Here is a 26,155-nt window from a genome sequence, read left to right on the forward strand (position 1 = left end):
TGTAATATTCTCTAGGTCCATCCATGTTGCTGGAAATGGCAGTATTTCATTCTTTTTTATGACTGAGTAATATTCCATTGTATATATATACCACATCTTCTTTATCCATTCATCTGTTGATGGGCACTTGGGTTGCTTCCATATCTTGGCTATTGTAAACAGTGTTGCTATGAACATTGGGGTGTATGTATCTTTTTGATTTAGTGTTTTCATTTTTTCCAGGTGCATACCCAGGAGTAGAATTGCTGGATCATATGGTAGTTCTATTTTTAATTTATTGAGGAACCTCCATACTGTTCTCCATAGAGGCTGCATCAATTTACATTCCCACCAACAATATACAAGGGTTCCCTTTTCTTCACATCCTCTCCAACATTTATTATTTGTAGGCTTTTCGATGATAGCCATTCAGGTGTGAGGTCATATCTCCTTGTTGCTTTGATTTGCATTTCTCTGATAACTAGTGATGTTGAGCATCTTTTCATGTGCTTGTTAGTCATCTGTATGTCTTCTTTGGAAAAATGTCTATTCAGGTCTTCTGCTCATTTTTTAATTGGGTTGTTTGTTTTTTTGATATTGAGTTATATGAGCTCTTTGTATATTTTGGATATTAACCCCTTGTTGGTCATATCATTGGCAAATACTTTCTCCCATTCGTAGTTTATCTTTTCATTTTGTGGATGATTTACTTTGCTGTACAAAAGAGTTTAAGTTTAATTAGGTTCCATTTGTTTATTTTTGCTTTTATTTCTTTTGCCTTAGGAGACAGACCCATAAAAATATTGCTAAAATTTATGTCAAAGAGTGTTCTACCTATGAGCTCTTCTAGGATTTTTATGGTTTCAGGTCTTACATTTAGATCTTTAATCCATTTTGAGTTTATTTTTGTATATGATGTGAGGAAGTGTTCTAATCTCATTGTTTTACATGTAGCCGTCCAGTTTTCCCAGCACCACTTATCGAAGAGACTGTCTTTTCTCCATTGTATATTCTTGCCTTCTCTGTTGTAGATTAATTGACCATAGGTGCGTGGGTTTATTTCTGAACTCTTTATTCTATTCTGTTTATCTATATGTTTGTTTTTGTGCCAGTACCATACTGTTTTGATTGCCATAGCTTTGTAGTATAATTATGAAGTCAGGGAGTATGATACCTCCAGATTTGTTCATTTTTCTCAAGATTGCTTTGGCAAGTCATGGTCTTTTGTGGTTCCATATGAATTTTATTTGTTCCAGTTCTGTGAAAAAAAAATGTCATGGGTATTTTGATAGGAATTGCATTAAACCTATAGATTGCTTTGGGTAGGATGGCCATTTTAACAAATATTAATTCTTCCAATCCAAGAGCACAGTGTATCTTTCCATTTCTTTGTATCATCTTCAGTTTCATTCAGAATGCTTTATAGCTTTCAGAGTATAGGTCTTTCACCTCCTTGGTTAAGTTTATTTGTAGATATTTTATTCTTTTTAATGCAATTTTAAAGGGAGTTTTTTTTTTACTTTCTCTTTCTGATAGTTCATTATTAGTGTACAGAAAAGCAACAGATCTCTACGTATTAATCTTGTATCCTGCAACTTTGCCAAATTCATTTATTAGTTCTAATAGTTTTTGGGTGGAGACTTTAGGGTTTTCTGTATAAAGTAGCATGTCATCTGCAAATAGTGACAGTTTTACTTCTTCCCATCCAATTTGGATACTTTTATTTATTTTCCTTGTCTGATTGCCGTGGCTAGGACTTCCAATACTATGTTAAATAGTGGAGAGAATAGGCATTCTGTCTTGTTCCTGAATTTAGAGAAGAGGCTTTTAGCTTTTTACTGTTGAATATGATGTTAACTGTGGGTTTGTCATAAATGGCCTTTATTGCATTGAGATATGTTCCTGCTATACCTAATGTTTTTTTTTGTGTGTGTGTGTGTGTGGTACATGGGCCTCTCACTGTTGTGGCCTCTCCCACTGCAGAGCACAGGCTCCGGATGCACAGGCTTAACGGCCACGGCTCACGGGCCGAGCTGCTCCGCGGCATGTGGGATCTTCCTGGACTGGGGTACAAACCCATGTCCCCTGCATCGGCAGGCGGACTCTCAACCACTGCGCCACCAGGGAAGCCCCTGCTACACCTAATTTGATGAGAGTTTTTATCATGAATGGATGTTGAACTTTTTCAAATGTTTTTTCTGCATCTATTGAGATAATCATGTGATTTTTGTCCTTCCTTTTGTTAATATGGTGTATCACATTGATTGATTTGCAAATATGAACCATCTTTGTGTCCCTGGAATAAATCCAACTTAAATAAATCCAACTTGATTATGGTATATGATCCTTTTTATATATTGTTGGATTCAGTTTGCTAATAGTTTATTGAGGATTTTTGCATGTACATTCATCAAAGATACGGGCCTGTAATTTTCTTTTTTTTGTAGCGTCTTTTTGTGGTTTTGGTATTGGGGTAATGGTAGCATTGTAGAAAGAATTTGGGAGTGTCCCATCCTCTTAATTTTTTGGAATAGCTTGAGAAGGAGAGGTATCAGTTCTTCTTTATATGCTTGATAGAATTTCCCTGTGAAGCCATCCAGTCCTGCAGTTTTGTTTGCTGGGAGTGTTTTTTTTTTTTAAATTACAAATTCAATTTTGCTACTAGTGATCAGTGGATTCAAATTGTCTGTTTCTTCCTGATTCAGTCTTAGCAGGTTGTATGTTTTTTGAAATTGGTCCATTTATTCTAGGTTGTCAATTTGTTGGCATATAACTATTCATAGTATTCTCTTATGATTTTTTTGTATCTCTGTGGTATGGATGTCATTTCTCCTCTTTCATTTCATATTTATTTGGGTCCTCTCTCTTCTTGGTGAGCCTGGCTAAAGGTTGATCAATTTTGTTTATATTTTCAAAAAAACAGTTCTTCGTTTCATAGATCTTTTCTATTGTTTTTTATCTCTATTTTATTTATTTCCTCTCTGATCTTTATTATTTTCTTCATTCTGCTGACTTTGGGCTTTGTTCTTTTTTTAACATCTTCATTGGAGTATAATTGCTTTACAATGGTGTGTTAGTTTCCGCTGTATTGTTTGTTCTTTTTCTAATTCCTTTAGGTGGCATGATAGGTTGTTTATTTGAGATTTTTCTTGTTTCTTGAGGAAGGCCTGTATTGCTATAAACTTCCTTCTTTGAACTGCTTCTGCTACATCGCATAGATTTTGGAATGTTGTTTTTCCATTTTCATTTGTCTCAAGGTATTTTCTGATTTCCTCTTTGATTTCTTTTTTCTTTCTTTCTTTTTTTTTTTTTTTTTGCGGTACGTGGGTCTCTCACTGTTGTGGCCTCTCCCATTGCGGGGCACAGGCTCCAGATGCACAGGCTCAGCAGCCATGGCTCATGGGCCTAGCCACTCCACGGCACATGGGATCTTCCCGGACCAGGGCACGAACCCGTGTTCCCTGCATCAGCAGGCGGACTCTCAACCACTGTGCTACCAGGGAAGCCCCTCTTTGATTTCTTCATTGACCTGTTGGGTTTTTAGTAGCATGTCATTTAGTTTCCATGTGTTTGTGATTTCCCCGTTTTTCTTCCTGTCATTGATTTCTAGTTTCATACTGTTGTGGTCAGAAAAAATGCTTGATATAATTTCTATCCTCTTAAGTTTGTTGAGACTTGTTTTGAGGCCTAGCATGTGATCTATCCTGGAGAACATTCTATGTGCACTTGTAAAGAATGTGCATTGCTGTTTTTCATTGTAATGTCCTGTAGATATCTATTAAGTCCAGCGGGACTATTTTGTCATTTAAGGCCACTGTTGCCTTATTGATTTTCTGTCTGGATGATCTGTCCATTGATGTGAGTTGGTAAAGTCCCCTACTATTATTTATTATTGTCAATATCTCCTTTTATGTTTGTTAGTATTTGCTTTATATATTTAAGTGCTCCTGTATTGGGTACATATATGTTAACAAATGTAATATCCTCTTCTTGTACTGGTCCCTTTATTATTATATAATATGCTTCTTTGTCTTTTGTTATAGCTTTTGTTTTAAAATCTATTTTGTCTGATATGAGTATTGCTACCCCTGCTTTCTTTGCATGTTTCTGTTTGCATGAAACATCTTTTCCCATCCCCTCACTTTTATTCTATGTGTCTTTATCCCTGAAGTGAGTCTTTTGTAGGCAGCATATTGAAAGGTCTTGCTTTTTATCTAATCAGCCACCCTGTGTCTTTTGATCAGAGCATGTAGTCCATTGACATTTAAAGTAATTATTGATAAGTATGTACTTATTGCTATTTTATTACTTGCTTTCCACTTGTTTTTGTAGTTATTCTCTTTTCGTTTCTTCTTTTTGCTTCTTCCCTTGTGGTTTGAGGATTTTCTTTAGCAGTATGTGTGTGTTCCTTTCTTTTTAGTTTTTGTCTATTTATTGTAGGTTTTTGATTTGTAGTTACCATGAGGTTCATATATGCTGACCTATAATTATATCTACTTGTTTTAAAGTAGTAGTCATTTAAGTTCAAACACATTCTAAAAGATCTACATTTTTTACTTCCCTGCCCTACATTTTGTGTTTTTGATGTCATATTTTACATCTTCAACCTTATCCCTTTACTGTTTACTGCAGTTATAGTTGCTTTTACAATTTTTTGTTTTTTAATCTACATATTGGCTTATTTAAGTGTTTGATCCTCAATCCTTACTATATATTTGCCTTTCCTAGTGGGATTTTCCCTTTCCTATAGATTCTTACTTCTTTTCCATTTAGAGAAGACCCTTCAGATTTCTTCTACGGTAGGTTTAGTGTTGATGAACTCTTTTAGTTTTTGCATACCTGAGAAGTTCTTTATCTCTCCTTCTAAATGATAATCTTGCTGGGTAGAGTATCCTAGGTTGCAGGTTATTCCCTTTCAGCACTTTGAATATATTATGTTACTCCCTTCTGGCCTGCAAGGTTTCTGCAAAGAAATCAGCTGATAGCCTTATGGGGGTTCCCTTGCATATGACTCTTTGTTTTCCTCTTGCTGCCTTTAGAATTCTCTCTTTATCTATAACTTTTGCCATTTTAATTATGATATGTCTTGGTGTGGGTCTATTTGGGTTCATCTTGTTTGGGACCCTCTGTGATTCCTGTACCTGGATATCTGTTTCCTTCTTCAGGTTTGGGGAGTTTTCAGGCACAATTTCTTCAAGTACATTTTTGATCCCCTTTTCTCTCTCTTCTCCTTCTGGAACCCATATAATGCAAATGTTTGGATCTTAATGTTGTCCCAGAGATCCCTTCAATTGCTTTAATTTTTAAAAATTTGTTTTTCTTTCTGCTGTTCTGACTGTGTGGTTTCCATTATTCTGTCTTCTAGATCACTTATGTGTTCCTCTGTATTACTTTGTCTGCTATTCATTCCTTCTAGTGTGTTTTTTATTTCAGCTGTTGAATTATTCATTTCTGATTGTTTTTTTTTAATATTTTCTAGTTCCCTGTTGAAATGGTCACTGTTTAGATCAATTCTTTTCCCTAATTCAGTTAACATTTTTATTACCAATGTTTTGAATTCTTTATGTGGTAAATCGTTTATTTCTCTTTCATTATTTATTTTTCAGGGGCTTTCTCTTGCTCTTTCAATTAAGAGTAGTTATTCTGCCTTTTCATTTTTGCTTAACTTTCTTGCCTCTGTGATATAGGTGGAACCGTTATCTATTGCAGTCTTGAAGGTGTATTTTTCTGTGGGACCACCTCTATACAGACTGTGTATGCTGGATGCCTTTGGTGGAAGAGCTGGATTTGATGTGAATGCAAGTCACATCTTTCCTCAGGGTGTGCTGGCAGCTATCACCTTCGTAGCTGGTGTGGCTGGAGATTTAAGGGCTAGAGCTGGAGGTGGGTGTGAGGTGGGACTTCCTCTCTGCTCAGTGGCTGTCACCACCCTCTCAGGAGTGGGGCCTGAGCTAAATCTGTTCCTTTTAAGTGTGTGTTTTTCCCTCTCCCCACACCAGGACCTTTGCCCCAGAGGAGGGGTGTGCTGAAGCAAGTGGGGCCTGTGCGCTGACAGAGGTCTAATGCACTGCCTGTATAGGTGTCTGTGGCTCCACACAGACATAACCTCAGGTGCAGATCCCCTTTGTTCCTCACAGCCTCCACCACCCCTGCCCTGTTGTGGAACTGCCCTACAGGAAAGACGGTGCCTGTGTGGACTCTCCATGTATATTGGGAAGTTAGCTGTGATACAGCGGCCACTGTCAGAGATCTCGGGGGCTTCTGAGAAACTGCTTGAGTAAGAGCTAAGAGTAGCTCCACTCTGGGACTGGGTCACCCCTGTGTCCCATAGTCGAGTCTTTTCCTCTGTCATGGGCACCCCAGATCCAGTTCAGTGCTATGGCATGGGTTGAGTGGGGCTAGAGTATTCATTGAGCTTGGGCTGGCGGGCACGGCAAGGCAGTCATGGGAAATCCAGCAGCTGCTAGGGCAGACCTCTCTCTGCCCTGCCTTAGGGGCAGTTCCCCTTTGTCTCTCACAGCTGATCACTGTCCCCAGCCTCAGCTGCTCCCACCCTGTTGTGAAACTGCTCCGCAGGGCAGGCGGGGCCCTTGTGGTCACTCTGTGTGTATTGGGGTGGGGGTGTGAGCTGTGGTGGGGTGGCTGCCATCAGAGATCTGGGCGGCTTCTGGGACGCTGCTTGAGTAAGTGTCAACAATGGCCACTGCCGCCCCACCCAGGCTCCACCCCACGACTCAGTCACCTCTGCATCCCACGGTCAAGTTTTTTCTCTGGTCATGGCTACCCCAGATCCAAATGGTGTGCTGTGGCATGGAATGAGTGGGATGGAAGCATTGCTTGTTTCTTCGGGCTGAGGTGCATGGCTAGCTGGTCGTGGGAAACCCAGCTGCCTCAGAGCAGATCTCTCTCTGCCTTGCCTCGGGGACAGCCAACGTGCGTGCACTCCTCACAAATGGAGTCCAGTCTTGTTGTCTAGCTGTCCTCCAACCAGCCGAGGGGGCTTGTCTCCTCCACAAAGAACCCCAGCTCTGGGACACCCAGTCTGTGGCTCAACCTGATCACTCCCCAGGGTGGGTGTCCACCCATGCAACCTCCCTTTTCCTCTGATTCCCCTCCCAGGGGCACGGGTCTCAACCTGATCACTTTTCTTCCCTTCCTACTGGATTATGTGTGGATTGTTCTTACTATCTTGGTTGTACAGGAGTGCTTCTGCCAGTTTCCAGGTTTTTAAAAATTAATTAATTAATTAATTAATTTTTGGCTGCGTTGGGTCTTTGTTTCTGCGTGGGGGCTTTCTCTAGTTGCGGCGAGAAGGGGCTACTCTTTGTTGTGGTGCATGGGCTTCTCATTGCGGTGGCTTCTCTTGCGGAACGCGGGCTTCAGTAGTTGTGGCTCGCGGGCTCTAGAGCGCAGGCTTACTAGTCGTGGCGCAGGGGCTTAGTTGCTTCTCAGCATGTGGGATCTTCCCGGACCAGGGCTCGAACCCATGTCCTCTGCATTGGCAGACAGATTCTTTCCTTTTTTATTTTAATTAATTAATTAACTTTTAATTTTTGGCTGCGTTGGGTCTTCGTTGCTGCATGCGGGCTTTCTCTGGTTGCTGTGAGTGGGGGCTACTCTTCCTTGCGGTTCACGGGCTTCTCATTGCGGTGACTTCTCTTGTTGCAGAGCATGGGCTCTTGGCACACAGGCTTCAGTAGTTGTGGCACATGGGCTTCAGTAGTTGTGGCCCGTCAGCTCTAGAGTGCAGGCTCAGTAGTTGTGGTGCATGGGCTTAGTTGCTCCATGGCAGGTGGGATCCTCCCGGATCAGGGCTCAAACCCATGTCCCCTGCATTGGCAAGTGGATTCTTAACCACTACGCCACCAGGGAAGTCCCTCCAGTTAGTTTTAGTGAGAATTGTTCCACATGTAGATGTATTTTTGATGCTTTTGTGGGGGGGAAGTGGGCTCTATGTCTTCTTACTCCACCATCTTGATCTCTTCTCTCTCACTTTCCTTTCTTATAGGACTTATTGTTGTTAGTTGTTTCCAGACCTATCCTCTCTACTAGATTAAAATCTTTTGGAAGATGGAGGCTACATTTCAGTGATGTCTTATTCTCTGTGCTTAGCACATAGTAGGTACTCTGTAAAAATTTATGGAATGAGTATATTAATGTGTATTCAGCCCTACCATACCTGTCTGAAGTGAACATTTTCTTATGTTTTTGAAGCTGTGACCTGACAGTATGTTAAATGTGTATGCATTAAACTAGTGAATATAACAAAAAGGAAATGGACTGGCATATAGAGAACAAGCTAGTGGTTACTACTAGTAGGGAAGGACAAGATTAGGGTTGGGGATTAAGAGGCGCAAACTATTATGTATAAAATATAAGCTACAAGTACATATAATACAAAACAGGGAACATAGCCAACATTTTATAATAACTATAAATGGAATATAACCTTTGAAAATTGTGAATCACTGTGTTGTATACCTGAAACTTAAATAATATTGTACGTCAACTATACCTCAATTTTTTTAAAATTCAAAAAATGTGTTGCTGAGAAAGCAGTTTTGGAAGCAGCAGTATCCTGGAGTGCTTTTAGAATAGGGTGATCTACAAGGAAGATACGCTGTGGTGTCTCAGGCTTTTTCTGGCCCTGAGATTCTGTGACCTTTTGATTTCATTTTAGAGTGACTGTGTTGTTTGTGGGGCACAAACCCCACAGAATCTGGGAGCCTTGATGTACAAGCTTTGTTAAGCCCTATCAGAAAATCTGTTGTTTAAAATGATTTTTTCTTCATTTACTTTCAGTTTTACAAAACAATCCTTAGAAATATAGGCAATCACTGGAAAACAAATTATTAAAGTAAGTTATCAGCAAAAATGGCAGAGTGAGGACTTCTGAAAATTCTACCCATAATAGAAATGACAAGAATTGGCAAAAATGATCAGAATCAACTTTTGCAGCACTCTGGAAATTAACCAAAGGCTTGCACCAATCTGGGGAGTATTTATTCATGAAAAACAGCTGCATTTTGGTAGGAATAGTAAGCTTTGTGGCGTTTTCACTTGCGCTATGCCCATCCTTTGCTCTCCAGCTCTGCAGTAGCCTTGAGAATCCACAGCCTGCAACCATAGGGAAAGCCAGCAACCTGGTAGCCCCTGGAGGACGCAGAACACAGTTGGAGCTCCTATAAAGCCTTATTTCTAGAGAATTGTCATTATTTGATCTGTCTGACGAGTCCCCGGAAGACCCCACTTACAAGACTTGTATTTATTTGTCCTGACTTGGAGGTACAGAAAGCCTTCCCTGCCGGGGCTTTTTTGGAAAATTATTAGAGGCAATTGATTAACTTCACAGCTGTTTGAGGAGTAGATAACCAAAAAGTTTAAAAGGTAAAGCTGAGGAATAATATATCCATTGGGGCTTTGAAAAGTTCAGGCATATTCCTGGGAATCTAGAGGACCACATGCATGTTCAGGGCTATGTGCATTCCCAGGGCTGTGCACATGCTCAGGAAAGACCTGAGAAGGCCCTCAGCTCTCACTCTGGCTAACCTCGAGCTCTGTACAAGCAGAAAGGGAAAACTAAGGCAGAGTTAATCAACCACCTGGCTGACTGTTGAAGCCATGCCCCAACATGTACACAGAGCCACTTGGCCAAGACTGGGAGACTTTTTGGTTCCAGGAGTTTATGGAAACATTTTTATCAATTATTAGTTGACTCCTAAGCTAACCCAGCAGAGACTTCGGTGCAATAATTATTAAAGTAGAATGGAACAGAGTGAAGCCTGTTGTCCATCGGCCCTTGTAGAAGCGAATTCTTGGTCCACTAAGCTGCAGTATTTGTAGCTCTGCCTGTACAGTTCTCTGTCTTTAAACAGGCTGAAAGGGCAAGGAACTAATATGGGGCTGATGTCTTGTTTGTTAATTTTAAGGCAAGACAAAAGTAGTTTTCGAAATTTTTTTTCCAAAGGATTGCCATTAGTGAGAAGTGATTTGTTTGGAAATGCCATTTCACTTCTATGCCTCAGCCGCATCCCAGCTGGCTTCTTCATCTCTTGGGGGTCTTCTTGTAGAAGACCAATTCCTCTCTCCTCCCCAGACTCCCATTTATATACTCTCCCCGTGTTACTGCTCTCTGCTTCCGTTAATCTCATCTTCTGTTCTGGCTTTTCATTTGTTTCATCCATGTAGCTTTCAACTCAGGCTGGCTATGGCCTGACACACTGCATTCTGGGAGTCTGTTTTCTAAGAGGAGAATCAGGCAGAATAGAGACTGTAATGCCCTTTCTGCTGGCCTTGGGGGGTGGTGTGGAAGAGCAAGAGGAAAATTCTTTGGCTACCATTTTGGTCAGAGCCATCTCAGATGAAGCAGTGCAGTTCTCACAGGCTTTAAGGGGCTGTACTAATTTGACCAGATAGCTGGGCAATGACTCACTGAGACAGGGTTGGCGATAGAAAAATGTTTCTTTTTTCAGCCAGTACTAAAAAAAGACCCAAGGCTTATATGCATACATGCTGTACATTCATCCAATGCCACCCTTCCTCATCCCTACCAGGGGAATGCCAGAGAAGTTGCCCCTTTCCCACACTCCTCGCAAGCTACTTATTTCCTGACTTCTTTTTTCTCTTTTCTATGCTACACTGGATGTTCATTTTAAGCTGATTTCTCTTGCCTGTGAAGGGTATAGAGTAGGGTGGGGAGGTACAGAGTGTGATTTATGCCACCTCAGTCCACCACCTCCTGGGGTTGGCCTGACCTGGATGATCATTTTTAGCCTGCTGTTTCCTGGGCATGGGCCAGGGGCTGAGGCCAGTGGCAGAAAGGCTAAGATGGCACAAGCTCCCTGGCAGATTCGGCAGTGATGAGTTTTCACTGGGGAATGAAATGGCTGTCTCATTTCTAACATCTTTAGGTTTGAAATACTGCCAAGGCTGTAACCCTAATGATTAAAACATCTTGAGGAGAAAGGCTACTTAAATCCCTGAAAGATTGGACTTCTGGAATGTGTTTCAAGAAAGGCAGTATCCCTGGGTAGCTGTGTTTCTAAAATTTTAACTTCAAACAAATTATAACTTCAATTTATACAAATTATACAAAGTATAACATCAGCCTCCAACCACGTAACCTGTTTTCATGATCAGATAAGACTCATTTATACTTAAGAACATTTATTTCTATGAAAACAGCATGCCTTAGAAAACAAAGCCAAAAGAAAGCAATTTGTCCTTTCAAGTGAGCTTAAACACATCCCACAGTGCCATTGCTTTTATAGGAAACTATTCCCCTGGTGCTCTTAGGGACTGGTCTGGGAGAGTCCCTGCAGCTACTTGTATCTGCACAAAATGGCCCCTACTCTGTCTGAGCTCCCCTCCCCATAGGAGCTGGGAGCCTCCAAGAGCTGAGAAGAGAAGGTGTGTGTTGAGTTATCTCAGCTTTGAACTTGAAATGTGATTTGTCATTGAAATAACACCATAAACTACGAAATATACTAACAATTTGATTTTTCTGGTTACAGGTTAAGATAGATTTTTCTGGGCTGGCTTGGAAGCTTATTTACCTACAATATTCTTTCTCTCAGAAAATTACTTAAAGGGAACTTTTGCAATAAGACCCCTTCATAAATCAGTCTCGACTCTTTCAGCAGACCCTTTCTCCGCAGGTGGTACAAAAGTGAATATTAACATATCTCGCATTACATGGCCATAAGTTATGAGACTGTGGCCTGTGAACTTATGAGATTTAATTGTATTTTGTTTGGTTGCTTTCTCTTGAGAGAGAGTCACTTGTGAATCCCAAGAACAAGTTATATTTCTCTACAGCTTCAAGATTCTTCTTTGCAGAAGTTATAAGTGAATAAAATGGTAAATGAAAGTACTGTTAAAACATCTGGCCTTCCAGCTAAAATATTATGTTTTCACAGTTGTATAGTCTTTCAGGCTTATCATAACCCCCTTCTAAGCCACTGGCCGCTAGAAACCTCACAATATTCCCTGTGATGTGGACAGGGGTTAGGTATGCAGGTATTATTGTGCCACCTGCTACAGTCACACTAGGAAAAGCTGGAAAGTGACTATTTACAAAGAAAGCCCCATTGGGAAAAAAAAAGGTTTGACATAGCTGTGACCAAAAAATTATTCAGAGATGGTGCCACATGGGCCCATGAGAAAGGGAAGGTCAAAATATGTGGTCAAGAGGAAATCCCTCTACTAAAGGATTTTCAGGCCTTGTGAGTGTCTTTGTTCCTCAAGGAAAAGGATTTGCTTCTATTAAATTCTAGCCAGTGACCTTTTACCTTCAGGACAAAGGTAATAATCAGTAAACCACAGAAGCAAGCCCTCTGTATTAAATTCTGCCTAAGTTTCTTTCTTTTTCTTTCAGTTTTATCCAAGTATGAAAACCAGATTACTATTTTCACTGACTACCTAGAAGAATTTCCAGATACAGATGAGTTGGTATGGATCTTGGGGAAACAGCATCTTCTTAAAACCGGTAAGGTTTGGTAGCATTGGACTGTGAGAACACAAATGAGGTGGGTGCCCAAGGTTAAGGTCCTATCCTGTTTTCCTCCTTGGGTTGATAAGGGTTAATGTTACTCCTAGGCGGATTTACCTGACAACCAGAGGAGTTTAAGCCTCAGGCCCCTTGCTTGCATGCAAGGTCCCTTCTAAGGTCCTGAGAGGCCCTAGCAGTGTGTTCACATGGTCATTGGTATTTGTACGATTTGAAAAAGTCATGTATTTTTGTTCTTTTCCTTAAAGGAGAACCCCCAGATTCTATAAGCCTCGGGTTTCAAAAAACATGGACCTGCTCCTGGTATCACTAACCAGTATCTAGTCTTTGATGACTGGGTTACATACTTCTCATTCCTCTCATGTCCTTTTCTATCTAGATGAAAAACACTGCCACCCAAGGACCTTCTAAACAGCCCATGGCTCTCAGAAACAATATCAGACACTGAGAAGTCTTATAGTTTTAGAGCTTTTGCTGACTGCAGAACTGTCTCAGTTTATTCTGATTTTGTATAGAACTTTTACCCACTGCAACTAGATGGAAAGGAGGCTTGGATTTTTCTTCCTTACACTTATGCTCTTATAGATTGGGAAAGACCTTTTCATCTGAAACTGCTAACAACCCAGCACATCGATAAAGCCTGAACTTGGAGAGAGGCAGCTCTGATTTTTGTATCTGAGGAGAGATCCTCTTTGGAGGCCCTAGCATGGAGGGAGGGACAGGAAGAAGCTGATCAAAAGGCAGGAGGGGGGACTTCCCTGGCGGCCCAGTGGTTAAGACTCTGTGCTTCCAATGCAGGGGGCGTGGGTTCAGTCCCTGGCTGGGGGACTAGGATCCCACATGCCATGTGGCATGGCCAAGAAATTAAAAAAATTAAAAAATTTTAAAAAAAGGCAGGAGAGGAAGTTAGCATCTCTTAACTCCATCTGAGTCTGACTTCATCCTTTTGATTGGAGAATCCTGAATAGTCGAGAACACCTAGTGATAGCAGTTAGGAGACCTTATGTATTCTGGCTCTTCTACCTTGGATAATTCACTTTCTCTTTCCAGATCTTAACTCCTTTCACCAGTAATTAACTGGAGGGGGACTAGAGATGATCTCTTCTAGTTCAGCATTCCATGACAACAGGGATCCCCAAGTTGCCAAATATGCCCATTTTCTTTTTTTAAACATCTTTATTGGAGTATAATTGCTTTACAATGGTGTGTTAGTTTCTGCTTTATAACAAAGTGAATCAGCTATACATATACATACATCACCATATCTCCTCCCTCTTGCATGTCCCTCCCACCCTCCCTATCCCACCCCTCTAGGTGGTCACAAAGCACCGAGCTGGTCTCCCTGTGCTATGCAGCTGCTTCCCACTAGCTATCGATTTTACATTTGGTAGTGTATATATGTCCATGGCACTCTCTCACTTCATCCCAGCTTACCCTTCCCCCTCCCCGTGTCCTCAAGTACATTCTCTATGTCTGCGTCATTATTCCTGTCCTGCCCCTAGGTTCTTCAGAACCACTTTTTTTTAGATTCCATAATTATGTGTTAGCATACGGTATTTGTTTTTCTCTTTCTGACTTACTTAACTCTGTGACAGTCTCTAGGTCCATCCACCTTGCTACAAATAACTCAATTTTGTTTCCTTTTATGGCTGAGTAATATTCCATTGTATATATGTGCCACACCTTCTTTATCCATTTCATCTGTCTATGGACACTTAGGTTGCTTCCATGTCCTCAAATATGCCCATTTTCAAACGTTAGGCTGGAAAACACCTTTCAAAGTGAAATTATTATTAAAATGTCTATACAACTTTTCCCCAGACTTTCTAGCATATAGGCAAGCTGGAAGACATAGAGAATATCAGAGGAAGGAGTGAGTGGCGTGAGCATTTGAGAGGAGGGAATATAATAACAGCTAACATTTACCTCAGACTTACTGCATACTGTACCATGTAAGCTACTACTTTCCATGTAGTGTTATCTTGTTGAATACTCATAAGTCTATGAAGTAGGTACGATCATTCTCCCCATTTTAAAGATGAGGAAACTGAAGCTTAGAGAGGTTAAGTGACAAGCCCACACAGTTGGTAAGTAGTAGAGTCAGGGTTCAAACCCAGGCAGAATATGGCTCCAGAAGTCTTGCTCTTAACCATTTTACGTCTGCTTCCCATAATGTGCTAGGCACCGGCAACATGAAGGGGAAAGAAAATCCAGACAGCTCAACTTTCTGATTTGTTCAAAGGAAAGGCAGGAGAAAAAATAGAGACTATTGGCTAAAATTGAACTTCCTTTTCTTCTTTTAAAGTGCAATGGCTATAAGTTCTCTATAGAATACAAATATAGATGTGTTGTTGAGAAGGGGGAGAGAGAAGACTAAGAAAGATGGAACCACATCTAAGTACAGATGACATGTGGATGCCAGATTTGTGGCCATCGAAGTAAATTTATGCCATAAAATACAAGAAAGCATGCTTTGGAAAAAAATATACAAAAGCATTTGTGATGTTATACACCCATTTAGATTACAAATGCCAGTTGCAGTAGGTAGTATTGATAAATTTCTTATACACTTAATTTGCTTAGCAGGGACATCTCCTTCGTAGTTAAACATTTGTGTGTACCCCCCCACATACACACACACACACACACACACACACACACACACACGACCCATCCCTAGTTTTAGATAGCAGACAGTGGATGCTGATAAGAGATCCAACCAACCATCATCATTCAGGCAGGGGCTGATTGCCTTGTTAGCAGGTTATCCAGGATCCTTGCTTTTCCTAGTCCTTGTCTTTTGGCCATGTGACCCCAGGGTTAAGTACCTGTTGGGGCTTTGGCTCTCAGTGAGAAGGAGGCAGGAACCACTCAGCATCATTGTACTAGCCAGTAGCTCTGATCAAAACATAGTTGGGAGGAAATGCTGAAATTATTTGGCTAAAATGAGATTGGGTTTCCTATGAATTTCCCTTAGCCTCATAACAATGGAATTGTCTGGTTATTTGAAATTGAGTTTGCTGCTGGCTCAGAAATCAAAGGCAGATATCTTCAGATGGGATACAATGATTTAATTTTAATTTCACATTTAATTACAGAAAAATCCAAGCTGTTGTCTGATATAAGTGCTCGTCTATGGTTTACATACAGAAGGAAATTTTCACCAATTGGTAGGTATATCATTTATTATACTGTGCTTTCTTCTTTGTAGATAGCTTTCCTGAGGTTATCAGTGACATCATGGAAACCTCAGAACTAACAGCTCACTATGGCGAATAATTTAATGTGGCAGAGTAGTTAAGTCTTATGCTTCATCCAGAAATCTCATTTCTGACGTGCCTCATCATGTATGGTTCCAGGGTGTTAATGTGTAATGCCAGTATACTTTTGAGCGCAACCACCTCCAAGTGTTCAGGCACTTAGAAGTGTTACTTGTTTTAATTCTAAGAGCAAGGAAAAAGTCAAGCTTTTAATTTGGACAGTATCTATTAAATTATAATCCACTGCTTTGTGGAGCTATTTGATTATTAAAGATGGCTGTACCTTGAAAGAAAGAAAATAATTCCTTTGCTTTTTTTTTTCCCTGTGAGATGAAAACATCTTGCCACTGGGAGATGAATTATAATGGACTTTCTTGGAACTAATTCTAGTCAGTTAAGAGTACCAGCTGCTGTCTAGAAAAAAGGACAGCTCAATGAGCTAAGTGAATAGGATCCCTCCAGAGAAAATTTGTGAAATGTTTGCTAGGGTGACCTCTTCCTAGTCTCATGGTACTGTAGGAAAGGATCACCAAACTCAAATGGTGGAAGCTATTCTCCTAAGAGGAAACCTGTCTGACTGATTTTGGTCCAGGACTGGACCTAGTAACTGGAGTGAAATGAACCTTTCTGATAAGTGCAAAGAGTGAAGTTCACACAGACATTTTTTCTTCTTTTTTTGCTCTCCACAGGAAGTACCTGAGCAAAATACACAAAAGAACAATCTTTAGTACCCAGTGATTCTAAACTGTTAAACTTTTTTCTGGGTGAAGAGATCTTTGCAAGATTTGAAAACATTTGCAGTTCAACTCTGACAGTGTTTTGGAAGAGATGATCTTTTTTTTATGTGGGCTTCCTTGCATCTTTTCCATACTAATCTGGTCCATAATCCCACCATTAGCAAGAGCCAAAGGACTCCCCTTCCAGCTCACAAATTGGCTCAACCTTCCCCATCTTGCTGTAGCAACTCTCCTTCAGTCCCCACAACAAAAGGAAAGGAGCGGCCACCTTGGCCCACTTGTCTTACGCGGTTGATGACCCCCTTTACAGTTTATCTTGTGAAACCATGCTTATAGCATACTTTTCCACTTCCATGTTGGAAATGAAGCAATGAAAGCAGAATGTCTCCTCCGCCATCTAAGTTATCTCATTTCACTGGTACCTTGAAAAAAGGATATTGAGCTCACCCTGGCCACGTTTATGGGATTTTTGTTACATCAAGTGTTCTTAAAATGGAACCCGTTGTCGTATTAACTGGCTTTGTGCCTTTTAAAAAGTTAGTACATTTCTAATTTATTAGTGGTATTTTTAATTATGACCATACTCATAACACCAAATATTTACATCGTCCTGAGTGGGTTGTAGAACACTTTTGTACTCTCTCTTTTAATTCTTATAATATCCACTAATAGTAGGCAAGGCATGTGCTATTATCCCCAGTCTACAGATGAGACTTGGATTAGGTAACTAGAGACTGGTCTTCTGATGCCTAATCTAGGACTCTTTCCTCTATTTTACATTCTCCCTCTTACTGTTCAGACCTTCATAATGCATATTTAGAACAGTCAAGAGCCTTCCAGATTTCCTTGACCATTTTGATAATCAAGTTTGGTAGCATTTATTCCTTAACTAAGGTAAGATTGCCCTCCCCGAGAAGTGAGTTGTGAAAAGTCAGGTTCAGTCAAGCAGATGATGACATGGCATGGACTAAGTGTTGGTAGTCATACATGGTAGTCATGTACCAAAACTGCACGTATACCTGGATGTCTCTAGGCGGAAAATATAAGGGGCAGGTTTTGTTCATTTGTTTGTTTTCCTTTGGCCATAGAACCTGTTTTGGTTAACTCAGCATTATCTTTGCAAGTTCCACCCTGTAACAAACCCTGTTTGATGTCTGGCTATATCTTTTGCCTCTCTATTCCGAGTATGTGTACCTGTCTGTCTTGTATGATTCCCAAATATGCTGATGTTTCGGGAAAGGGCAGTTCAAGGAACTCATTCATCCCCATTCATTTTGCCAACAGGGGGAACGGGCCCTTCGTCAGACGCTGGCTGGGGATGTATGCTACGCTGTGGACAAATGATGCTGGCTCAAGCCCTTATCTGCAGACACTTGGGCAGGGGTGAGTTAAATTTGTTCTGGAAACTGCCTCGGAGACCTCTGCAGTCGCAGTTGCTGCTGGTAGTTTAGCACTGGTGCCGAGGGAACAGAGCTGCAGGTCCTGAAGTACTCTCTGCAAGTCCAAGTAGTGGGGCTGACAAGTTGGCAAAACCTCTCGTGAGAAGGAAACAGCCGGCATTTCCTTGTGACTCACCAAGCCGGAGACTTATTTTCCTGGGACAGATGAACGTTGAGGCAGGTGTATCATTTAGAGTTTCCATCTTCACTATTGTTCGCGTGAGTCCTTAAACAGGTCAGATAACAAAGGGAGCAGGAAGAAGGGTGTGGTAGTAAGTCTGTTTTTTGACCTCATTTAAAATATCTGCCTAGTGAAGGATGTCAGTGACCTAAAGGAAGTGCCTAATGAGGGAGCTATTTTGGTTTGGGTTCACTGATGATGTCCATTCGATGATGAAGAAATCCTTAAATCAGCTTCCTCAGGAGGCTGCTTCATTAAGAACCTTCCAGTAATCACAGCTGGAACTCTCGAGTCTTGCTTTCTTAAGACATGCGTGTGCTTCCCTGTCGGCATCTGTAGGCTGACCTTGGGTAGATGCCAGTTCAGGCACTTGGGGGAAAGTCTGGTTTGCCTTGGGGATGAGGGAGTGAAAGAACACCTTGGATGAGATTGGGCTGCTGAACTCATCAGCTGTTGCTCCTTGAGATTCAGAGGTACAAAAACGTCGCTCCCTGTCCGGGACTACACAACCTCACACATCTTCCTGCGGTTCCCAGAGAAGATTGGGGAAGGGGCTGGGGAGGGTTTAGGGCTTCGTGCCTTTTTTTCAGAGTTTAGGATATCCTGTGCCTGTGTTCCCCGGGTAGTATCATAATTTCTGTTTTACAGATGAGGAAACTGAGGCTCAGGAAGTAAGGTGACTTGCCCTGGGTCAAACAGCAAGAAGGCATCGATTGATTTGGGAATAGAATGCAGGTCTTCTGACTCCTTGTCCAGTGATTTTTCTACTGTACACATACTTCTTGGAGCAGATCGTTTTTACTGTTTAACTTTCTCATTTATGAAACACTTCAAGATGATTCTTCTGGAAGTGAATTTTGTGGAAAGCAAACTGGGGGAAAAAACCCACAGTCAGCAATCTCAATTGTCTTAATATAAAAGCAAGTAGCAGGAAGAATGTGGAAATAGATCTTGTAGCTAAGACGAATGAGAAGATGTAATTTTATAAAGAAGTATTTTGGAGTGTTTCCTATTCGGTTGTTTTACAGTTGAGGTGGGGTGTTCACTTATCACTGTCATCAGTAAATATTTAGTGGTACTTAGAAGCCAGCTAATCAGGATTTCCCCCAGACTTGGACAGTTTGGTAGCTGATGAAAAACAGTTGGGTGTTCTTCACCCTTTGAAGACTGCTGGATACGATGTTTAAAACTTTGGTTTCAGAAATACTAGAAGCGAAGAGAACTAAAGACTCTGGAGACACTGGCCTTTGGCTTCAAGTCGATTTCAGTTGTGAATTCAAATGCTCTCTAAAACCTCAGGAGAGAAATTTCTGTCTTGGAAGCAAACTAAGTCTCAGAAATCTGTCCCATTAGAGTTCATAGAGCTGAGGGAATGGGAATAGTGCATCCTGTCCACAGCAGTGACGACGAAAGTTCTTTTTTTTTTTTTTTGTGGTACGTGGGCCTCTCACTGTTATGGCCTCTCCCATTGCGGAGCACAGGCTCCGGACGCGCAGGCTCAGTGGCCATGGCTCATGGGCCCAGCCGCTCCGCGGCACATGGGATCTTCCCAGACCGGGGCACAAACCCGTGTCCCCTGCATTGGCAGGCGGACTCTCAACCACTGCGCCACCAGGGAAGCCCCGACGAGAGTTTGCGCAGTTGTCCTCAGTAAGCAATAAGCAGCCCCTATAGGATTTGGGGGGGCTGTGCCTGAGGCACAGGTGGGATCCCCACAGATGTAATTATTTTAGTTTTGGTCATAAGGAAACCTGGAACACCTGATAACAAAGGTATTTTTTTTCCAAAACTCATTGTGGCCTTTTGTAAAAATGGCAGCATGCAATTTTAAAAAAAGCTTCCTTAGTTGCAAATTGTGTATATTCTCCTGGGAATAGGTGTGTGTCAGAAGAGCACTTCCCCCCATGAGACTCTGTTGGCAATGCTGCCAAAATATACGGACCAAAGCCGTTGCTGTTTATGTGGACATGAGACATAACAGCGTCTGGGTGAGACACGGATATACTGCCAGGTTTTGTGGTGACCTCCTGTTCACTGAGTAGCTGACCAGAAAGGCCTTGTGACACTGTCTTCATGTAATATTTATCCAACTCAAGCTCGTGGGATAAGTCAATTCCTTGGTCAACTTCTTGTTTTGCTTTTACTTTATACCCACTGAGTCTTTGAAAGAAAACAGTTTCCAGATGTCTTGGTCCTCAACGTTAAAGATACTTAGGAATGTTCTGACCTGATCGCTCCCACCTTCTACATGTAACTCCTTTGTTTTCCTTCTAACCTCGTAGTCACAGTAAGAGTGCAGAGATAACAAGCAGTTATAAAAACAATTTTAACTCATTTTTTCTTTTTCCTAAAAAGACTGGAACTGGGAGAAACAGAAAGAACAACCCAAAGAATACCAACGAATCCTACAGTGCTTCCTAGATAGAAAAGATTGTTGCTACTCTATCCATCAAATGGGTAAGGTCACATGAGTAGTTTAAAGGCTGTCTCTCTGTTCTGTAGTTCAATTAAGAGGAAAGGAACACTGTATGTGAAATTCAGCTTACACTGCTGTACTTGCTTTTCTTGTCCCCTGCTTTGTATGTGGCTCTACTAAGTCGTCCCATCTACTTATTTGCGCAAAAAATTAGGAGTTTGTGGTTTGCTAACCTGTTTATTATTTTTCCACATAAAAACAGCACAGATGGGTGTAGGAGAAGGGAAATCAATTGGCGAATGGTTTGGACCAAATACAGTTGCACAGGTGTTAAAGTAAGTAAGAGAGTCTGGCATGCGCCTTATTCTACCATCTCCTATGCCTCCCTCCACCAACTCAACATCCCATCAACCCAGCTGTTCCTGCCATCCCACTAAGCCACCAAACATCTGTACCATTTTGCTCAGATAGTTCTTTGAAATGTGTAATGTGTGTGGGCAGCTGTCTTGGTAAATCACAGTTATAGTCATTGGTACCAGTCTATGGGGAGGCCCCTCAGGACTCATTCCGTATCCCACTTGTAGATTGGTGCTCACATGCTCAGCCGTCAGCCTGAGGGTCACTTTGAAGCCAAAGGGTTTACACTAAGCGGGGAAGCCTGAGGCAGCCTCGGCAAGACACAGACTCCCACCCTGTTTGGTATAAAAAAAAATCTTCACTGATTCATTCAACATTTACTGGGTACCTCTGTTGCCCTAAGTACTGAGTGCACAGAAATAAACTAGGTGTAGTTCTTGCTTCAAGGACCTCACCACCTACTGGAGGAGACAAACCTCAAGGGAGTCTTAGAATCAGTTTGTCATCTCTTAGGAGACTCAAGGTACCCCAGCATGGTACTTTCGCAATTGTCCTGTTAAGTCTCAGAATTCACCTCCCACAGCAAGAGGCGACATGGAGAGGCCAGGACCAATGCTTTGGAAATGAATGGGGTGAGTGGCATCAGCACCTACACCTGCAGGCCATCTCACCTATTGTCAGTCTCCTTTCTGACAACCTGTCACCAAATGGGAACTCCATGAGGGCAGAGATTGTATTTGCCTCGTTCACTCCTGTAATATTAGCACATGAAACTGCCTGGCACATGTAAGTGCTCAATAAATACTTGATGAATGAATGAATGAAAATGGCAGATAGAATCTGGGGCTGGATTTAGGCATCAGAAAATTGAAACTGTCTAGCCTCCTTTGGTAGCTACTTCAATTCCTGGGCTCTCTGGCGTGTGATGATGGGACCTGCTCCATGCAAAATACAGATGGGGCACTGTTTCAATTATTAGCCAACCTTCAATGAACTGGAATGCTTTGTAAATGTGCTTTTGAGGGGAGTAGTCTGGACTTCCTGGGGATCCAAGTGAAACCTGTATCTTTGCATTACTCTTTGCTAACAGTGCAGCCTCTCTGAGACCACTTTCTTATCTTGGTCCGTAGTGGTTTTTGGGGTGTTGTTGATCTGCTGAGTGAGGATCTGGTGGTATTTCGGGAGCCACTGTAGGAACCCAGGGCAGAAAGTGTAGAAGATTAGAATGGCTGTGCCGAGCCCAAAACCTAGCTTGATGTGGTTGGTTTATAAATGACATCCCTCAGAATTTGCTTCTTTCTTCTAAACTTTGAGCTTCCCAACAACAAGCAAATGGAAACATACATTTTTAAAGAATTTAAGTGGGTTCTGAGTCATCGTGATTGTTACTAACAACAGTAGATGATGATGATGTCGTCATTATTATTTTGGGGGAAGATACTACATTAAATGAAATTAAAATATAATGGTAATTAACCTCTTCTTGGGAGTTACTTTGGTTTGGGAGAGAATGTGTCTTTTGTCTTGTTTTGTTTTGGTTTGTTTTGTCGGCCATTGAGACGGGGCTTTACTGCAGAATTCCAGAGTAGCCAGGGTAAACATGTCTTCTTCAAACTGGCAAGAGGAGAAAGAAATAAGGGAGAAATAGACAAGGTACTTTACTCAGACATCAGATAATCTCTCTTTTAAAGGGGTTTTCTTTCTAACCTCCTCTGAAGTCATGCACCTCAGCATGCTCTGTCTTCAGCTGTTGACCAGCAAGGCCTGGCACTGAAGCCATCTGCGGCCCAAGTCTCCTGGGACAGCATCCTTACCGCATGTGGGAAGGGACAGAAGAGATCACCTCTCTCTCTCTCTCCCCCCCCCCAGGATTTCCCTAGAACTTATTGTTTGTATTATGTATGCTCCTCAACAAATATATATATATGTGTATATTAATAACAGTTTTCTTTTTTTGAAAAAGGGAGTAAGTCAGAATGTCTCTTATTTAAGAAACGAAAACAAAATCTCTTGGGAGAAGATGCACTGGTAACCTCTCTCTTTCGCCCAGTAGGAGTACCATCATTTTGTAAGGCAGCCTTTTGCATTTTGTAAAGCAGGCCTTATTTTTGAGGTGCAGAAACAGTGCCTCTGGCATTCTCAAGGTCCCTGGACATAGAATGTTCCAGAGCTCAGTCAAGGGAGCCAGACCTGACCTGAATCCCAACTTCTCTGTGGCTCAGTGTTCGGTAACTTCAGGAACGCTGGGCATACATAGGTTGTACTGCTTCCTGCCGAGATGTCCATCTTCCCCAATTGTGACTTCAATGTATGTTGCTTTGCAGAAAACTTGCTTTATTTGATGAATGGAATTCCTTGGCTGTTTATGTTTCAATGGATAACACCGTGGTTATTGAAGATATCAGTGAGTCCCGGGCCAGTTTACCTTCTCGGGTGGCTGGGTGATGAGGTTCTTCCTCACCATTCAGAATGTGTGTGGGGCGTGGTGGGAGAGAAAGACAGAAAGCGAGGGAGAAAGAGAGAAAGAAGATACACACACACCCCCATTCCCCTGCCCCCCGACTCTCTGGCCTGCCCGTCTAGCAGGACAGGGGAGCACAGGGCTCCGGTTAATCATTCCCTGCGCCCCTTCTTCTCTTCCCTTTCAGCTTTCTGAAAGGGAGAAAACAATTAGAGGATCTCTGCTGCCCCTCAGTGAGGCACCAGACCCTTTCCCTGCAGGACTCCCCACGTGCGGGTAATCAGTTAAACCACTGACAGGTCTTCTGTGGCGGCCCCCCTGTGCTCCCCGCCACGGGGTTAGAGGGACCAACAGATACAGTCCCTGTTTCCAAGGCCCTTGCAGTCTAGTTGAGAAATGAGATTCTCCCAGTGAGCCCATAGTATCTGACAAGAGGTAAGTGAGTGTTCAGTTGCCAGAAGGAGGAGAAATAAGGGCTGGAAGAGTGGCCTGGGCTTCCTGTAGGAGGTGGGGCAGCAGGGCCCCGCTGGCGGGGGGAAGGGCCTTCCAGGCAGCGGCTGTCACGTGAGGTCTCCTTTAGTTTTGCCCTTGGCACGTCTCCTAGGGCTGGATGTCCCTTATTTACCCAGCCCTCTTGTCTTCTGTTTCTAGAAAAAATGTGCCACACCCTCCCCTTGAGTGCCGAAACAGCTGCTGAGAGCCCCCCTGAGTCTCTGAATGCTTCGACCCAGAGTAAGGGCCCCTCTGCCTGCTCTCCAGCCTGGAAACCCTTGCTGCTCATTGTGCCCCTCCGCCTGGGCATAAACCAAATCAATCCTGTCTATGTCGACGCCTTCAAAGTAAGTCGCACCTTTCCCCAAGCCGCTTGCTGCCCGCCCATCCCACCGCCATGTGAGCACGGAGATCCGTGAGCAGCAGTCCACACATGAGCTGAGAATCTTGCGTTCTCTTTCCCTCCAGGAGTGTTTTAAGATGCCACAGTCTTTAGGGGCATTAGGAGGAAAACCAAATAACGCCTATTATTTCATAGGATTCTTAGGTAAGAAAAGAGGAATCACAAGTAAGTCATCATGGGCTAGGGGAGGGTGGGCAGAAGGTCTGCACGGGAGACCAGGCAATTCCAGTTTTAGGGGGCCCTCACCTAGCCTGGAGATGCCGTGGCCTCTGGGCAGCTCATCTTGTCTCTGGCCTGGAGAGTAACGTTTACCTGTGCCTGACAGAGAGCAGATCCCCCTTCAGTGCCTCTGCTTCGTTGCCTCTTGATAAGATGGTTCCATGGCTGCTTTCCCACTGGACGGCCCCAAGGTCATGGCATTGCTTCAGCACCTGTCTCTCTTTCCTGTGGCGCCCAGGGTGGCAGGGCTTCACTCCCCTGGCCTTGCCGATACCCCTCTTACTGGGGCTCGGGCGTTCAGGCTAGGAGCCGTCCTCTGGCTTCCCAGGCTCATGCAGCTTGGGCTGCTAAGCTTATTGTTCAGAGCCCTGACTCTGGTGGGAATAAGAGGAGGTGAAGACAGAGGTATCCCTTTCCTGATACTGGAGGCTAAGCCTTAAAACAACTAACCTCCTAATGTGGATCCTGATGAGCAGCCCGGCATTACCTGCCTCAGTAGATGCCTCTGGAAACCCAGCCACCTTACTCACTAGCTGTGACCAGAGACATTTAAGGCCCTTGGCACACGAGGGGAGCTAGCCCGGTGCTTCTCAGACTTTTATGTGCGCATGAATCACCTTGAGAGCCTATTATAATGTGGGTTCAGCAGGTCTGGGGTGGGGCCTGAGAGCCTGCATTTCTAACTAGGTAGTGCCGGTGCTGCTGGTGCCACACTTTGAGTACCAAGGGCCTAGACACCTGCTTAGTGCCGCAGAGTAAGGGAGTGATGCGGTGAGGGAAATTGGATACGGGACACCTCTCGCAGGAGTGGGCTTCGAGGAAGCTATGAGCTTAGAGTGCAAGGGAGAGCCAGAGCAGGCGTGGGGAATGGCCTGAGGCATGTGCAGAGGACTGAGTGAGATGGGCTTGGTCACCTTCCCACTCATCTCCTCGGAGATCCATGGAGGTGGGGCGGGTGGAAACAGACCCAGCCCTGTATGTGGCCAGTCTCCCACTGGCTAGCTGTGTGCCAGCAGGAAAAGAGTGTCACCTCTTTCAGTCTCAAGTTCCCTTTATGGAAGATAGGGCTGACCCCCAGCTCACCATGTTGTCCCCTCACAGGAAAGCAGTCAGCAAAAAGAGCCAGCCTGACCCCAGCGCCTCTTTCCTCTGCTCGCTCTTTCTCTCTTTAAGGTAGGGTTTCTCCACAGTTGCTGGGGCTCTCTCGAATGCTGCCATCTACTGGTCAATCCTAAGAACTACAGCTTGGTGGAACATTTGGAAAGTGGAGGCTTTTATTTTTCTAAGTACAAACCCCAGTATTTAGAGTGTTATAAATTTAGATGTTCTCTGTTTCTAAGCTTTTGAGTTCCTGTCAAAGAAAATGTAGCAAAAATCTATTTCCTATTGTCCGTGCTTGAGGAAAAGGTGGAAACACTGGAAAATAATATTGGAGGGATCTCAGTGAATCCTGGGCACCCTGGCCTCCTTTATCCCAAGTTACCCAGAGAGAATTCGCCAAGCTGGCATAGCCTTCCTGTTTCCTGAGGCCACTGGGTCGGGGAGACGTTGGTGGAGTTGGACTACTTTTGAAAGAGGTGTGGGCAATCCTCAGTTCCCAAGACAGAGGTTTACATAGTGCCCATTTGTCCGCTAATGTCCATAAATCCTTTGTTTAACCTTCACTTGAGGCTCCAAACTCCCCTCAACTCCCATTATCTGAC

The 26,155-nt window shown here is 42.9% G+C and overlaps 1 protein-coding gene across 3 annotated transcripts in view; it reads left to right on the forward strand.

Annotated features, from left to right (window-relative positions):
* The window catches only part of ATG4A (autophagy related 4A cysteine peptidase), a 71,394-nt gene that overhangs the window by 29,653 nt on the left and 15,586 nt on the right, over window positions 1-26,155 (forward strand). For all 3 annotated transcript variants that reach the window (XR_014292409.1, XM_082608946.1, XM_082608947.1), the window contains exons 2-9: window positions 12,356-12,466; window positions 15,586-15,657; window positions 17,769-17,867; window positions 20,460-20,561; window positions 20,783-20,855; window positions 23,202-23,281; window positions 23,990-24,177; window positions 24,299-24,377. Coding sequence is in view for 2 of the 3 variants with exons in the window: in XM_082608946.1 (XP_082465072.1) it covers window positions 12,356-12,466; window positions 15,586-15,657; window positions 17,769-17,867; window positions 20,460-20,561; window positions 20,783-20,855; window positions 23,202-23,281; window positions 23,990-24,177; window positions 24,299-24,377 (804 nt within the window). In the remaining variant the exon portion in view is untranslated. The remainder of the gene's footprint in view (window positions 1-12,355; window positions 12,467-15,585; window positions 15,658-17,768; window positions 17,868-20,459; window positions 20,562-20,782; window positions 20,856-23,201; window positions 23,282-23,989; window positions 24,178-24,298; window positions 24,378-26,155) is intronic.

Source organism: Mesoplodon mirus (genome assembly GCF_964341445.2).
Source record: "Mesoplodon mirus genome assembly, chromosome: X".
In the NCBI taxonomy this organism is placed as follows: Eukaryota; Metazoa; Chordata; class Mammalia; order Artiodactyla; family Ziphiidae; genus Mesoplodon; species Mesoplodon mirus.